Genomic DNA, 13,199 nt, shown 5'->3' on the forward strand with positions numbered 1-13,199 from the left:
CCCCCCAGCCCAGCAGTGCTACTCTTCCTTAGTTGGCTCAGATCACAAGATCCAGGAGATCTCTTGGTTCTCTCAGCCAGCTTCCCAGCCTCTTTCTGCAGAGATCTGTCCTGCCTCTGGGGATTTTTGAAGGTAGAAAAGACCATTCAGTCTTCATTCTCCACCACACTTTTTTTTTTTTTTTTTTTTGCTTTTAAAAAGTGGAGGTGAAAAACAGGTGGGAGAAATGTAAAAGCAAAAAAGTAACAATAGCTGGTGAATCCAAGGGTGATCCCCCCAGTGTCCATAGACACTGTTCTCTCCTGTGTATGAAGGGGGCCCTGAGCCCTGGCACTCCAAGGTCTCTTTCCCATCCCTGAGGTCCCTGTGCTTAGTCTGGGTCACACACACCCCCATCCTAAAGGCCACCCTGTCTTTATCTTGTGCCCCCACCCCACAGTCACAGCCCCTTTCCCGGGTCTCCCCTTTGCTCTTCACCCTTCCTCCCTGACCTCTCACCCTCCCAGTCAGTGGCCTCTTCATCTCCACTGGGCTCCCGGAGGCTGACAGCCAGCACCAGGGCCTGTAGGAGGCCAAAGAGACAGGCAAAGTGCAGAGGATGGGCGGTAAGTAGGCTCAGCACAGCATGGAGCCCATGCAGGGCAGCCACGAATGACAGCAGCCCGTGTAGCCAGAGGCCCAGTGGTCCACGCAAGCCCAGAGCGTCCAAAGCTGCCCGCAACGGCCGTGAACACAGTGCCAGCAGGGCCGAGGCCAGCAGCTCCAGCAGGTGAAGGGTCAGGTTGGTGGAGATCTGCAGACACTCCTCTGGGCCCCCCAGGTACCGTGGGGGACCGCCAGCTTCCCCCCGTAGCCAGCCCAGCAGCTTCTGATGCCGGCTGGGTTTCTCCACTGCAGCTTCAGGCCCAGGAATACTCAGTTCCTCTTCAGGTCTCCGGGCGCCACCTGCATCCACGGGATCCATTCCCAAAGCCCCTCCAGCTTCCAGTCTCTCCGACTCAACCTTGTTCCACTGGAGGGAATCCATCCCTTTGCTCCCCAGTTGCTCAGCTCGGGGCTCCCTGCTTGGTTCTGGTGCTGCTCCAGAGCGCCTCGGCGTCCCTGAGTCCTTGGTCTTGGGAGGCCCCACGTCTCCCATGGTTTCTGGGGCACTGTCCCAGTCGCTCCCTGAATTCTCAGGAGAGCTATCCACCCATCTGGGTTCTGGGGCTGTTGAGTCAGGCTTTGCTGGTTTCCGGCGGCCCCAGGGACGAGGCAGCCAACCACTCAGCCGTCGCAGGAACATGGCTGGGGTGTAAGGAGCCTCCAAAGTGTGGGGCGGGTGGGAGGAGGCGATTCTCAGCACTGCTCAGACTCTCAGGGGGAAGCCAGTCTCTCAAGCTCAGAACAAGTGTCCACTGGGAGAATCTGTGCTCTGAATTCTGACGCGGCTCCTCGCCACCCTGAGGTCATGCAGCCTCAAGCATGGCAGTGGCTTGTTTCCTTTTCAGTGTTCAGGCAAGGAAGGGATGTGCGCACACCCAGACTCATTCACTACTGCCCGGCACACAGGATTCCAAGAGTCTCAGGCCCTGACAAGGCCTGGGTCACCCCCACAGCATACTCTGTGCGTCCAGCTTTCCTTCCCAGCGGTTCCCCAAGTTTCACTCACCAAGGCCACGCCCCAAGGTGCCCCAGAATCTGGGGAGGCAGTGCTCCATCCAAGAAGGAAGGAAGGTGGCCGGTGGTCCTAGGTTCTACTGGACTTGAAGTCTCAAACTGCTGCCCTAAGGGAGCGCAAGGAATAGGAAGTCTCTTTGTTGGGCAGTGGGACGGCGGATACAGAAAACTCCCGCCGGCAGCGTCTGTCCCTTGCTTTAGGGGCCCATGATTCCTACAAAGTGGCCCGACCGGCCCGCGAGCGCGCAGCGGAGCCGCGGCCTCTGCAAGGTCAGGCCGGTGTCCTCGGAGATCCCAGCCGCGAGGCAAAGCGCGGGCCTACCTGGGACCCAGGCGTCCGGACACTGTGCGGGCGGGGCGGGCGGCCTCCTGGGCCCAGCTTCGTCGGGGCCGCGGCCTCGCGGAGCCGCGGGAGCTGCAAAGCCCGGAAGCAGCTGCTCCGGGGCCGGAGGGACAGGCGGGGGCGGAGCCCGCAGCTTTCGGGGCGGACCCTGTGGATCGACCTCCCCTCTGGCCCTGCGCTGTCACTGCGCACCAAGGCGCAGCGCGCAGAGCCTACTGACTGCAGCGAGAGCCAGAGTGAGCGTAAATCCAGTTCACTTTCGCCCCCCAACCCCTCAGGCTCCAGTGCTCCCTTAAACTCACCGCCCCCTGCAGCCCCTACGCTGGAGTTCCCCACATCCCCCACCACTCCTCCATTTTGCGTCCATGACTTCATGAAAAGCATCTCCGGAAGAGGAAAGGGGAGTCCTACAATCCGAGTAACCTTTCCCTGGCCCTCCGTGCAGGCATTCAACAGCGAGCTCTTCATGTGCCTCGCACCTGGGTGACCAAGACAAGGGAGCCAAGGTTGTGGGAGGATGTGGGAGTGTGGGAAAGAAAAGTCTAGATAAAAAGCATGCTCTTCCTGTTCTTAGGAACTTTCAGGTAGTGGTGAACCCCAATTTACCAGACTTGGGAAGACAGTCCAGGTCCCAGCTCATCAGCATACAGGTTGGAAAATCTTAGGCTTTGTCCAGTAAGAGCCTACCCACTCTCATCACCTCCTCAGGCGGCTGGGGACCTTTCTCAACTTCCCCTCCCACCAGGCATTAGTATAAACACTTCTGATTTACTCATTTTTTTTCCCAGATGTACAACTGGTTGGGCCTGTTCACACATCTTCATGAGCAGCTAGGCCATCTCTACCTTTGATGTATTTCTGGTGTTAATCACTTGAGCTCTGTGCTTTGAAACCAGTTTTGATATGTACTTCCTAAGGGTGCCCTGGCCAGGAAGTTGCTGCTCTTCTTCCTCAAGAGACCACAGCTGGGGGTACAGATGTAGAGTTAGGAACTTCCTTGCAGTCTGTCCTAAGTAGCTTTGTCAAACACGCTTGGGTTAGCTTGTCCAGAATTCTGCCACTGGACCTCAGCAAAGCTTTTGGCCTTGCCCTGATTTGTTCACAAGGTCTTTATCTTTCTTAGCTGCTGTCATCTTAATTTTTATTGTTGGACAGCACTGCGTGGAGAGCGCAGCAATCACCATGGATTATAGTATGTGGTCACACAGTGGTCTCCCCCTCCAACTGGGAACTTCTTGTTGATATTTGTATTGTTTTGTTAAAAAAAAAAAAATTGAAAGGCAGTGTGAGAGGAGGAGATGGGGCCGGTGTTGTGGCGTAGCAGGTAAAGCCACTGCCTGAAGTGCCTGTATCCTGTATGTGCCCCGGTTGCTCCTCTTTTTTCTTTTTCTTTTTAATTTTTGACAGGCAGAGTAGATAGTGAGAGAGAGAGAGACAGAGAGAAAGGTCTTCCTTTGCTGTTGGTTCACCCTCCAATGGCTGCCGCGGCCGGCCCGCCACGCTGATCTGAAGGCAGGAGCCAGGCACTTATCCTGGTCTCCCATGGGGTGCAGGGCCCAAGCACTTGGGCCATCCTCCACTGCACTCCCGGGCCATACCAGAGAGCTGGCCTGGAAGAGGGGCAACAGGGACAGAATCCGGCGCCCCAACTGGGACTAGAACCTGGTGTGCCGGCGCCGCTAGGCAGAGGATTAGCCTGTTGAGCCACAGCACTGGCTCTGCTCCTCTTTCAATCCAGCTCTCTGCTATGGCCTGGGAAAATAGTGGAAGATGGCTCAAGTGCTTGGGCCCCTGCAACCACATGGGAAACCTGGAAAAGCTCCTGGCTTCAGATTGGCCCAGCTCCAGCCATTGCAGCCATTTGGGAGTGAGCCAGCGGATGGAAGACCTTTCTCTGTTTCTCCCTCTCTCTGTAACTTTGCCTCTCAAATAAAACGTTAAAAAAAAAAAAAAAAAAAAAAAAGAGAGAGATCTTCCATCTGCTGGCTCCAAATGGGTGCAACAGCCAGGTCTGGGCCAGACTGAAGCCAGGAGACAAGAACTTCATCCTGGTCTCCCACATGGGTACCAGACCCAAATACTTGGGTCTTCATGTACTGCCTTCCCAGGCACATTAGCAGGAAGCTGGACCAAAAGCAGAGTAGCCAGGGGCCGGCGCTGTGGCTCACTTGGCTAATCCTCTGCTTGCGGTGCTAGCATCCCATATGGGTGCCAGGTTCTAGTCCTGGTTGCTCCTCTTCCAGTCCAGCTCTCTGCTGTGGCCTGGGAGGGCAGTGGAGGATGGCCCAAGTGCTTGGGCCCTGCACCTGCATGGGAGACCAGGAAGAAGCTCCTGGCTTTGGATCGGTGCAGTGCCGGCTGTAGCAGCCTTTTGGGGAGTGAACCAACGGAAGGAAGAACTTTCTTTCTGTCTCTCTGTCTCGAACTCTGTCAAAAAAAAAAAGCAGAGTAGCTAGGACTTGAACTAGCAATCCAATACGGGATGCCAGTCAAAAGCAGCTTAACCTGCTGCACCACAATACTGGCCCCTATTTGTTTACATAGTATATGAACTTATTGTTTGTGAAATCAGTGACTCAACTGGCTGAAGTGGTCAGAGGATCCTTCCTGAGGGAGGCAAGTCTTGCCATGGAGCTTGGCAATTCTTGAGTCAAGTGTTTGCAAGAATGGGTGGGGCATCACCAGCAGGGGGCCCAAATCCTGGAAGTGAACCCAGACAGGCAGTGAGGTGACCTACCATGCTACCTGGAAAGGCTTCTGGATCTGCTGAGACTTATGGGTGACCCCCTAGACTTCTGTGTGGCTTCCCCACAACAGCTTCCAGAAAACTGAATAAACCAAGAGAGATGGAGATGCTTAATTTATTTCTCAACTCTCAGCCCACTGATCAAAAACTGAAGTTCTGTACCTGGCCAGATCCCAGAAAGTCAAGTCAAAGTGCCCAGGCCAGGGGCCAATTCAGACTTCAGCAGCAGACCAGGGCCAGGCTCGATCAAGGTCAGTACTCAAGGTTCATATATGTTCTCAGTTCCCGCTCCCAGGCTTTGTCCCGTTCCTCTTGCCTTCGCTCCTCCCTCCGGCTCAGTGTAGCCACCCGAGGGCCTCTCATCCTTCCGGCCACAGCCCGGGTATCTCGAGCTGAGAAGTGTGTGACTCGGGGCTGGGGTGGTGATCTGTAGCCTAATCCTTCCTGGTCCCTCTTGAGGACAGTGGGGATGGGGTTGGCTCGGCCCTCACCTCGGGGTCCCAGCCCCATTCCTGGCTCCCAGCCTCCCCGCAATAGCAGCTGGAAACCTGGGCTGGTGGTGGGCACCCCAAGGCCAACGTTGGGGGACTGACAATCCTTAGACAATGACAGCAGGTGAGCAGTAGATGTGCGGTGGTTGGAGTCTTGGAAATGGGCATCACAGGTCTCACAGTACTGGGGAGAAGAGGTGTGGGACCTGTAAAAAAAGAAAAAGGGTTAAAAGCAAGGGAAAGAGAAAGGGGTAGGGGTGGGGAAGGGAATTTTATTGAAGCCCCAGAGGGGTAAAACAGAATCTTTCCGGCTTTTCCAAGGAACAAATTTCCTTCCTCCCCATGGAGCAGTGAGGGACCCAGCTGGTTGCAAGAAGAGATGGTATCTAGGCCTCACAAGTTCCTAGCAAGGGAGGAATAATCCTGGTTAGTTAATATTTATATACTGCATATTGCGTGGCATACACTGTTCCAGCACTTCACATAGATTTCTAGCATTTCCCACGTGTTAACCCATTGAATCCTAACCATAACCCTGTGAAAAGGGTGCTGTTATTACCCTGTTTCTCAGACGAGAAAACTAAGAGGTGGCATTTGAACATTAGATTACTTGCAAGTAAGCCAAATCAGGATTTAAATCCAGGAAACTCTGGGCTGGTGCTGTGGCACAGAAGGTAAAGCCACTGCCTGCAGTGCTGGCTTCCCATATGGGCACCGGTTCGAGTCCCAGATGCTCCATTTCTGATCCAGCTCTCTGCTATGGCCTGGGAAAGCAGTAGAAGATGGCCCAAGTCCTTGGGCCTCTGCACCTGCGTGGGAGACCCAGAAGACGCTCCTGGTTCTTGGCTTCAGATCAGCACAGCTCCAGCTGCTGCGGCCAGTTGGGGTGTGAACCAACAGATGGTAGACCTCTCTCTCACTGCGTAACTCTTTCAAATAAATAAATCTTTAAATTAAATAAATATAGGCCGGCGCCGCAGCTCACTAGGCTAATCCTCTGCCTGCAGCGCTGGCACCCCGGGTTCTAGTCCCGGTTGCTCCTCTTCCAGTCCAGCTCTCTGCTGTGGCCTGGGAAGCCAGTGGAGGATGGCCCAAGTGCTTGGGCCCTGCACTCACATGGGAGACCAGGAGGAAGCACCCGGCTCCTGGCTTCGGATTGGTGCAGCATGCCGGCTGTAGCAGCCATTTGGGGGGTGAACCAACGGAAGGAAGACCTTTCTCTCTGTCTCTGTCTCTCTAACTCTGCCTGTCAAAAAATAAATAAATAAATAAATAAATAAATAAAAGAAATCCAGGAACTCATGCTTGTAAGCACTCTACTACACTACCGTATCAACCTACATTGGAGGATGCAGAGAGACCCCTTCAGTTCTTTTCTGGGGCCTCTGCTGTGGAGTGGCTATAAGGGGCAGAGCAAACAGAAAGTGGGTATGGGCCTCTCACCGGTTCTCTGTGCTTCTTGTCTCTCCATGGCTCTCTCTGACCACGCGAGCCACCTCGGAGAAGCCGGCTTCTTCAGCCAGCTGAGCAGCATCCCTGCCACTCAGCTCACAGACACCCACCCAGGCAGCCCCACGGCCCAGGAGATAGCGCACAGCAGCCTCCTGGCCCGCCCGGGCAGCACACATCAGGGGAGTCCACCAGAAGGCATCCCGGGCGTTGATATTCCCTCCAGCTCCCCCTGCCTCATGGGGTTCCAACAGCTTTCGCAGTTCTGCCAGGTTTCCCTCCTGGGCTGCCCTCAGGATCTGCTGCGTCATCTTGTCCTCGGCCTCAGGGGATCTCCACTGTCCATGTCTTTCCGGTGCTCCTGCAGACCCTGTTTCTGCTGCTGTCTCCCTCATAGTTCTTCTCCTCTTCCTCTTTCTTTCCAGTGCAGGCTCAGGTTGAGATGCCTTGGGCTCAAGGGCACTGCTGTCATCCCTGATGAGGGCCTCGTAGAAAGCTCTGGCAGTAGCCCCATCCAGGGCGGCCTCTGGCTCCTCAGGCTGTGACTGCTGCTGCTGCCCATCCTTCCAGAGGTCACTGGGGTCAGTGGCTGGGGTGAACGAGATGAGGGAGGGCTTGAACATAGCCTTTCCAAGAACTGAAAGAATGAGGCTGGGCCAGGGGAGGATGAGACAGACAAATCAACTTCCTAGTGGCCCTTGCAGTGGCCACAGCCACCTCCAGGCACCTGTGGGCAACAGGAAAAATAGCCTTAAAATCAAAACCATCTTCGTCCCTCCAAAACTGACCCTACAATCTAGGACGTGACAGCCTAATGGCACTAGGTCTTAGATGAAAACACAGAGCACTACGATAACCCACTTTGCCTACTGTTAAAGGTTAATAACAAAAACTCCCAGGCAGTCATCCTGAGGTCTTAGTTCCGCCTTCCCCCAACAACAAATAATATTAGCCCCTCTCCAATACCACTTTCCTACCCCGTAAGACACACCATCACGAAAAATAGCCTGACCCTTTAAATCTTCCTGGATCCTACTTTGGGGTTTCCTCATCCCAAAGGAAGCCACGAAATCATGACGCTTCTCGGGAAGACTTCAAGACTTCGGGATGGTGCAGTCTGGGTTGCTTCCGTACTGCAAAATGGCGCTATTCTAATCAAAAGCGTTGGCACAAATAGCCACACAGCACAAGCACGCATGCGTAGCAGCAACCAAACAGCACCCCACCTCACCTGGGCGCACAGGCGTGCGCAAAGCACCGGGTCCGGATTCCCGCCCTGGAACCTTCTCAACAGCTTATGCCCCCAGGGCCTCGCGTGCCCCTTTGGCGCGAGGACCCGGGACGATCCGTCGGTTGGGGGGGGGGGTGTCCTGCTTTTACATAACGCCCCCACAATGCCCTTCGCCTCCCTCAACGTGGCCCCCACTCCAAGCTCATTTTCTGAACCTGGGAAGCCAGCTTCTGGCTTAAGAAAGTGCCTGAGACGGAGGGAAACCTGTGGAAGGCCGAGAAGCTGTGAAATGAAATAACGCCACACTACCCCCTCACCATTACTCGGAGCAGGTTCGAAGGGCACGCGTAGAGCCCTCAGCTGAAGACCCCATTCAAGCCCTAGGAGGAAATGGAGAAGTGCAAGGGGACAAGCAGCAGAATGGCCGGCGCCGCCTCAGGTTAGCGCACCGGGCCGTCCTGGTTGTCAATAACGCTCAACTCAGGACAGACACACCCGACCAGGTCCCTCAGCACGGAGCCCGTCCGTACCTCCCGCCTCAGAAGGCCCGAGCTCAGGGTAAAACGTGGGGCTCTCCTGTGCAAGGCCGTGCCCGACTTGATAAGGACTAGGAGGGTTGGCCAGGGCTCACTGAGGGTCCTCGAGGGCAACGTCTGCGACCCGACTCGCCTCGCTTCTTCCCCCGCCCCCTCTCGGCCCCTCAGTCCAGTGAGCAATCGCCTCTATTTCCCAGGCTCCTGGCCCCGAACGTCTTACTTGGCTTCCGCTTCCGGTGGCGCCTCGCTGTGCCCCGCCCCGAGCCACTTCCTCGGGGGCCTCGCGACACCAGGGTCGTGAGTGAGCTGTCCTGGGATTCGTAGTTCGCTTTTCCCTCGCTTCGCCGGTCTCTCTCCCTAGCGCACTCCATCTCCCAGCGTCCACCGCGGCTGTCGCCCCCTCGGCGCTTGCGCGTTGCCCTCTTCCCCACCCGCCCCGATTTCCACTCCCCCCACCCGACTTCGCCTGCCGCGGTCGGGTCCGCGGCCTTCGCTGTAGCGGTCGCCGTCGTTCCTTGGAAGCAGCTGTTCCCCTCCCCCACCCCGGTCCCGCTCCCCGTCCAGCTGGTGAGTGTGAAGTGGTTGCCCCGCGAGTTCCCGGTCCCAAGGAGCGGCACATGGGGTCTCCCCGCCTTGAGGTGGGGGCGAGGAAGGAAGTGACCCGGTCCGTAACCGTGGGAGGGAAGGGTGGCCGGCGAGGGGGAGGCAGGCTGTGGGGACTCCATGAAAGAGTACCTGGCGGTGCCCGCCCCTCGCCCCCGGCCGTGAGAAAAGGAGGTGTCGGGTCCTTGCTTGGGAAAGATAAACTTCTAATTCTTGGGGAAGGGTGCCGGGGCCCTGCGGAGCCCTGTGGTGGTAGGGAGCCCGAGCCGAGGACTCTGCCAGAGTTGACACAGGCGAGAGGGGTCTGGCCGTCGGGGGCGTGGGGGATGTAGGTAGGGACTGCTGGGTCGGTACCTGTGGGCTCCTGCCAAGGAATTTCTAAGTTCATTCAGAGAAAAAGGGCCGAGGTGTAAATAAGAAGAGCTAGAGAAGCCTGTCCCAGAGGCTGGGATCCTTTGGAAAAAAAAAAAAAGGGGTGGCCCCAAATTCTTCCATGGCTGAAAGACAGTGTGTGGGAGGAGGGAAGGTGCCAGAGCCGGGGAGGGAGAGCTTGGACTTGACTCCTGTTTCCAGCTGACGTGAAGATGAGCAGCTCGGAGGAAGTGTCCTGGATTTCCTGGTTTTGTGGGCTCCGTGGCAATGAATTCTTCTGTGAGGTGAGTGCTTTTCGTTCTTCCTACTCGTGGTTCCATGCGTTCAGGTTGGGTATCCTCAGCTTTTGCACACTTTATTCCGTGGAAACTCCTTCCCGTGAAAGAAGGGGTCCCCTTAGTAACCCCCCACTAATCAGTGGCGATGTGGCAAGACTGGTGCCCAAGTCCCATTTCTGTCACCCACCGCACCCCCAGCAGGATAACATTGAACTAGTCAGACCATCTTTTTTTTTTTTTTTTAATTTTTTATTGTACTTAAAGTATCTGAAGGTAGAGCAACAGAGAAAGTGAAAGATCTTCGTCTACTGGTTCATGTCCCAAATTTCCATGACAGCTATGGCTACGCCAGGCTGAAGTAAAGATCCTAAAACCTACCTGGGTTTCCCATGTGGGTGGCAGGGACTCAAGTACTTGTGCCATCACCCTGCTACCTTCCAGGGTATGCATTAGCAAGAAGCTGGAATTGGAGTTGGGACTTGAACCTGGGCATTCCAGTTTGGGACACAGGTTATCTCTAACCATGTAGGAACCACCGTGCCAAATGTCCTTTCTCCTTTGCTTTTTCATTACTAGAATGCTACTGGTAGTGCTTATCTCTGGGGGCTGTTAGGAGAATTGGAATACTGCACCTTAAAATGTTCTGTAACGGGCAAAGCTCTGTGTTGACATAAGGAATTCTAACCACCTTCAGAAACCAAGCTGTTCAGCCTCCACCTTCCTCAGAGAGCAGCTGTTCCCTCAGGAGAGGACAGAACTGGTTCCTAGAGATGAGGAACAGGACTAGAGACACGGAGTCTTGAGTGTGTCTCTAAGGAGACTGCTGTGCTTGCGTGTCCTTGGAGGAGAGAAGCCGGAGCTTCTACGGGAGGGGCATGCGTGTGAACTCGGGACAGCGGCTGAAGTACTGACGCTGAGTTGGGAGTAGGAAACAGGCAGACCAGACACAGCCGTATGGCCAACAAAGCGTTAGTTAGGTGACCTTGGCCAGCTTAGAAGCTGGGGACCCCAGTAGGAGTTTCCTCTTGACCTCCGTGTTCTACCAGGTGGATGAAGACTACATCCAGGACAAATTTAACCTTACCGGCCTCAATGAGCAGGTGCCTCACTATCGACAAGCTCTAGACATGATCTTGGACCTGGAACCCGGTGAGACACCCTCAGGGTTCATATGTGTGTGGGGGGGCTTGTTTTTCTCTTCAAATCCCCATTTACCTCTTGAATTTCTAAACTTCCTTTTGGTTCTCTGACACCCCTAACCTCAAAGTCCCTGCATCATTTTTGCCCCCCTCCATGAATTCTTGCCTAGTTTTGTGACTGATAGCGCTTGCTCCCATACTTTCTGAATTTGTAGCGCAGCGCTCCTCCTTATGCGAGTTTCCTCGCGGGTCTTGTTTACTGCCTCTTTGCCTGCCTTGCACCCTGCAGTCTAGAGTTCCACCTTCTGTGTTGACATCTTTGTATTTACGTACTAAGGAAGGAGTTGGGAGGGAGAGAAGAGAGCAGAGGCTGAAGAGGTGTGGAGAGAAGGCCGGGCTGCCTTGGGTTGGTGGAAGGGGCAGAGGCCCAGGTTAAATGCCCACGTGAGGATTGGGTGAAGCTCAAGGATGGGTGCTGGGCAAACTGGGCAGCCAGCAGCCCTGGGGGTGGGCGGGGCACCTGGGAAAGCTGGAACGCCAGTGGTTGCATGTGGCTGGCCCATATTTCAGATGAAGAGCTGGAAGACAACCCCAACCAGAGCGACCTGATTGAGCAGGCGGCCGAGATGCTTTATGGATTGATCCATGCCCGCTACATCCTCACCAACCGAGGCATCGCCCAGATGGTGAGGCCTCTCTGTGCCGGCGTGACTCCTTGTGAGGCAATAGGTTCCTACAGTGAGCAGTAACCTGGCCGCCCTGTCAAGGAGTTGAGCTCAGATGAGAAAAACCCAGAGCTTGGGCCGGGAAACTGAGTCCTCTCTGGACGTCCTGCTGAGGGGGTGTCTTCAGGGAGGGTGATGTGAGCTTGGTCAGAGTTGTGGACTGCTTCTTCCTCAGAGAACAGACAGCAAATGGCCCTGGATATCACTAGCCTCCCTAACTGGGGGGAAAGTTGGTGGGCCCGTTTGGTCTGCACAAGGACCTCCGAGAAGAGGGAGGAAATGTGGAGGACAGAGTTATGTGGGGGTTGCTGCTTCTCCTCATACCCACCCACCAATCCCTTCCATTTTTCCCCCTTCAGTTGGAAAAGTACCAGCAGGGAGACTTTGGCTACTGTCCCCGTGTATACTGTGAGAACCAGCCAATGCTTCCTATTGGTGAGTATTGAAGAAGGGAGAGGGGGCACCATCCGGCAGTCCTCTGGGAAGGAGTTGGGCTCAGCAAGGCGGGAGCTGAGTTCTGGGGCAGGGGACTCGGCAGTGTTGCGGGTGCCTGGCCTGCTGAGTCTGGCTGTCTCCCAGGCCTGTCGGACATCCCAGGTGAGGCCATGGTGAAGCTCTACTGCCCCAAGTGCATGGACGTGTACACACCCAAGTCATCGAGGCACCATCACACGGATGGTGCCTACTTCGGCACTGGTTTCCCTCACATGCTCTTCATGGTGCATCCCGAGTACCGGCCCAAGCGACCCGCCAACCAGTTTGTGCCCAGGTGGGGAGCAGACAGAGTCACCAGGTGTCAAAGGAAAGACTCAGAATCCCCCAGAGAGAAGGGTGGGCGGGGCCTGGCCCTGTCCTGCGGCCAGCTGCTCCAGAGCCAGGGCTTCTTCCTGCTGAGGGACTATGGGGAAGTTATTTGACAGCCTGTGTCTTAGCTTCCTCGTTCTTAGAGCAGGGATGGTAGCAGCACCTGCCTGATAGTGTTTTTAGATAAAGGAATTGTTTAGAATGGTGTGTGGCACTCGAAGCACCATTTTAAACAGCAGCTGTTACTGTCCCCGTGTCAGGTGCTTGACCTTTTGTTAGGAGATGGTCAGAGTTAGATTGTCGTTCATCTACTCTGGAGTGGGGAAGAAAAGTTCAGTTTTGAATTGAAACTAGTACTGATAGATAACTTGAAGAATTTGAATTTTAATGGTTGCTTAAGATACCTTTTCAAGTACTTATGCGTGAAGAAGTTTGGGAACCATTGCCCTTTAGCATCAAGCAGACCTGTGGAAGAACTGTGGTAGGGAGGTGGGAATGCAGGCCACTGGCAGGGCCAGGATGGGGCTCACCTGCTGCCTCTCTGACCTGTGCCCCACCCAGGCTCTACGGTTTCAAGATCCATCCGATGGCCTATCAGCTGCAGCTCCAAGCCGCCAGCAACTTCAAGAGCCCAGTCAAGACGATTCGCTGAGTCCCCACCCCACCTGTCCTTCAGTCTTTGACACCTCCATTCCTTTGCTGCCACCCTTTCAGGAACCTTCCTCTATGGTTTTTAGTTTAAATTAAAGGAGTCACTATTGTGGTGGGAATATGAAATAAAGTGGAAGAAAAGGCCATGAGCTGGTCTGGTGGTACTTGGTGT

General features: G+C 55.1%; 3 protein-coding genes across 8 annotated transcripts; 1 reads left to right on the forward strand and 2 right to left on the reverse strand.

Moving 5' to 3' along the window:
* Positions 1–8: 8 nt before the first annotated feature.
* Positions 9–2,063, reverse strand: C3H6orf47 (chromosome 3 C6orf47 homolog). The gene has a single exon (XM_062185846.1). It carries the CDS (start codon positions 1,283–1,285, stop codon positions 440–442), a length of 846 nt encoding a protein of 281 aa, XP_062041830.1. The 5' UTR covers positions 1,286–2,063; the 3' UTR covers positions 9–439.
* Positions 2,064–4,810: 2,747 nt separating this feature from the next.
* GPANK1 (G-patch domain and ankyrin repeats 1) lies at positions 4,811–8,697 on the reverse strand. 6 transcript variants are annotated; one of them, XM_062185849.1, is made up of 4 exons: positions 8,450–8,666; positions 7,920–8,299; positions 6,683–7,415; positions 4,811–5,445 (listed from the first exon to the last, which is right to left on the reverse strand). In XM_062185849.1, the coding sequence occupies exons 3-4, from the start codon at positions 7,309–7,311 to the stop codon at positions 5,001–5,003; spliced, it is 1,074 nt and encodes a 357-aa protein (XP_062041833.1). In that variant the 5' UTR covers positions 7,312–7,415; positions 7,920–8,299; positions 8,450–8,666; the 3' UTR covers positions 4,811–5,000. The 6 variants fall into 6 exon arrangements, with proteins under 6 accessions (XP_062041833.1, XP_062041832.1, XP_062041835.1 ...); XM_062185848.1 differs by adding an exon at positions 7,701–7,821 and having other exon boundaries at positions 7,920–8,666; XM_062185851.1 differs by lacking the exons at positions 7,920–8,299; positions 8,450–8,666 and adding an exon at positions 8,676–8,697.
* A 193-nt stretch (positions 8,698–8,890) lies between these two features.
* Positions 8,891–13,176, forward strand: CSNK2B (casein kinase 2 beta). The gene is made up of 7 exons (XM_062185853.1): positions 8,891–9,022; positions 9,632–9,714; positions 10,755–10,857; positions 11,418–11,533; positions 11,932–12,007; positions 12,152–12,341; positions 12,938–13,176. The coding sequence occupies exons 2-7, from the start codon at positions 9,643–9,645 to the stop codon at positions 13,026–13,028; spliced, it is 648 nt and encodes a 215-aa protein (XP_062041837.1). The 5' UTR covers positions 8,891–9,022; positions 9,632–9,642; the 3' UTR covers positions 13,029–13,176.
* Positions 13,177–13,199: the final 23 nt, after the last annotated feature.

The sequence above is a fragment of the Lepus europaeus genome, chromosome 3, assembly GCF_033115175.1.
Source record: "Lepus europaeus isolate LE1 chromosome 3, mLepTim1.pri, whole genome shotgun sequence".
Lineage (NCBI taxonomy): Eukaryota > Metazoa > Chordata > Mammalia > Lagomorpha > Leporidae > Lepus > Lepus europaeus.

What these genes read in the sequence shown, in the direction of transcription:
- C3H6orf47 (XM_062185846.1), bottom strand. Translation starts at nt 1,285, where the DNA reads ATGTTCCTGCGACGGCTGAGTGGTTGGCTGCCTCGTCCCTGGGGCCGC.
- GPANK1 (XM_062185851.1), bottom strand. Translation starts at nt 7,311, where the DNA reads ATGTTCAAGCCCTCCCTCATCTCGTTCACCCCAGCCACTGACCCCAGT. An exon ending in ACAAGAAGCACAGAGAACCG is followed by an intron (nt 5,446 to 6,682) that starts GTGAGAGGCCCA and finishes CTTTTTTTACAG; the next exon opens with GTCCCACACCTCTTCTCCCC.
- CSNK2B (XM_062185853.1), top strand. Translation starts at nt 9,643, where the DNA reads ATGAGCAGCTCGGAGGAAGTGTCCTGGATTTCCTGGTTTTGTGGGCTC. An exon ending in GCAATGAATTCTTCTGTGAG is followed by an intron (nt 9,715 to 10,754) that starts GTGAGTGCTTTT and finishes GTGTTCTACCAG; the next exon opens with GTGGATGAAGACTACATCCA. An exon ending in GCCAACCAGTTTGTGCCCAG is followed by an intron (nt 12,342 to 12,937) that starts GTGGGGAGCAGA and finishes TGCCCCACCCAG; the next exon opens with GCTCTACGGTTTCAAGATCC.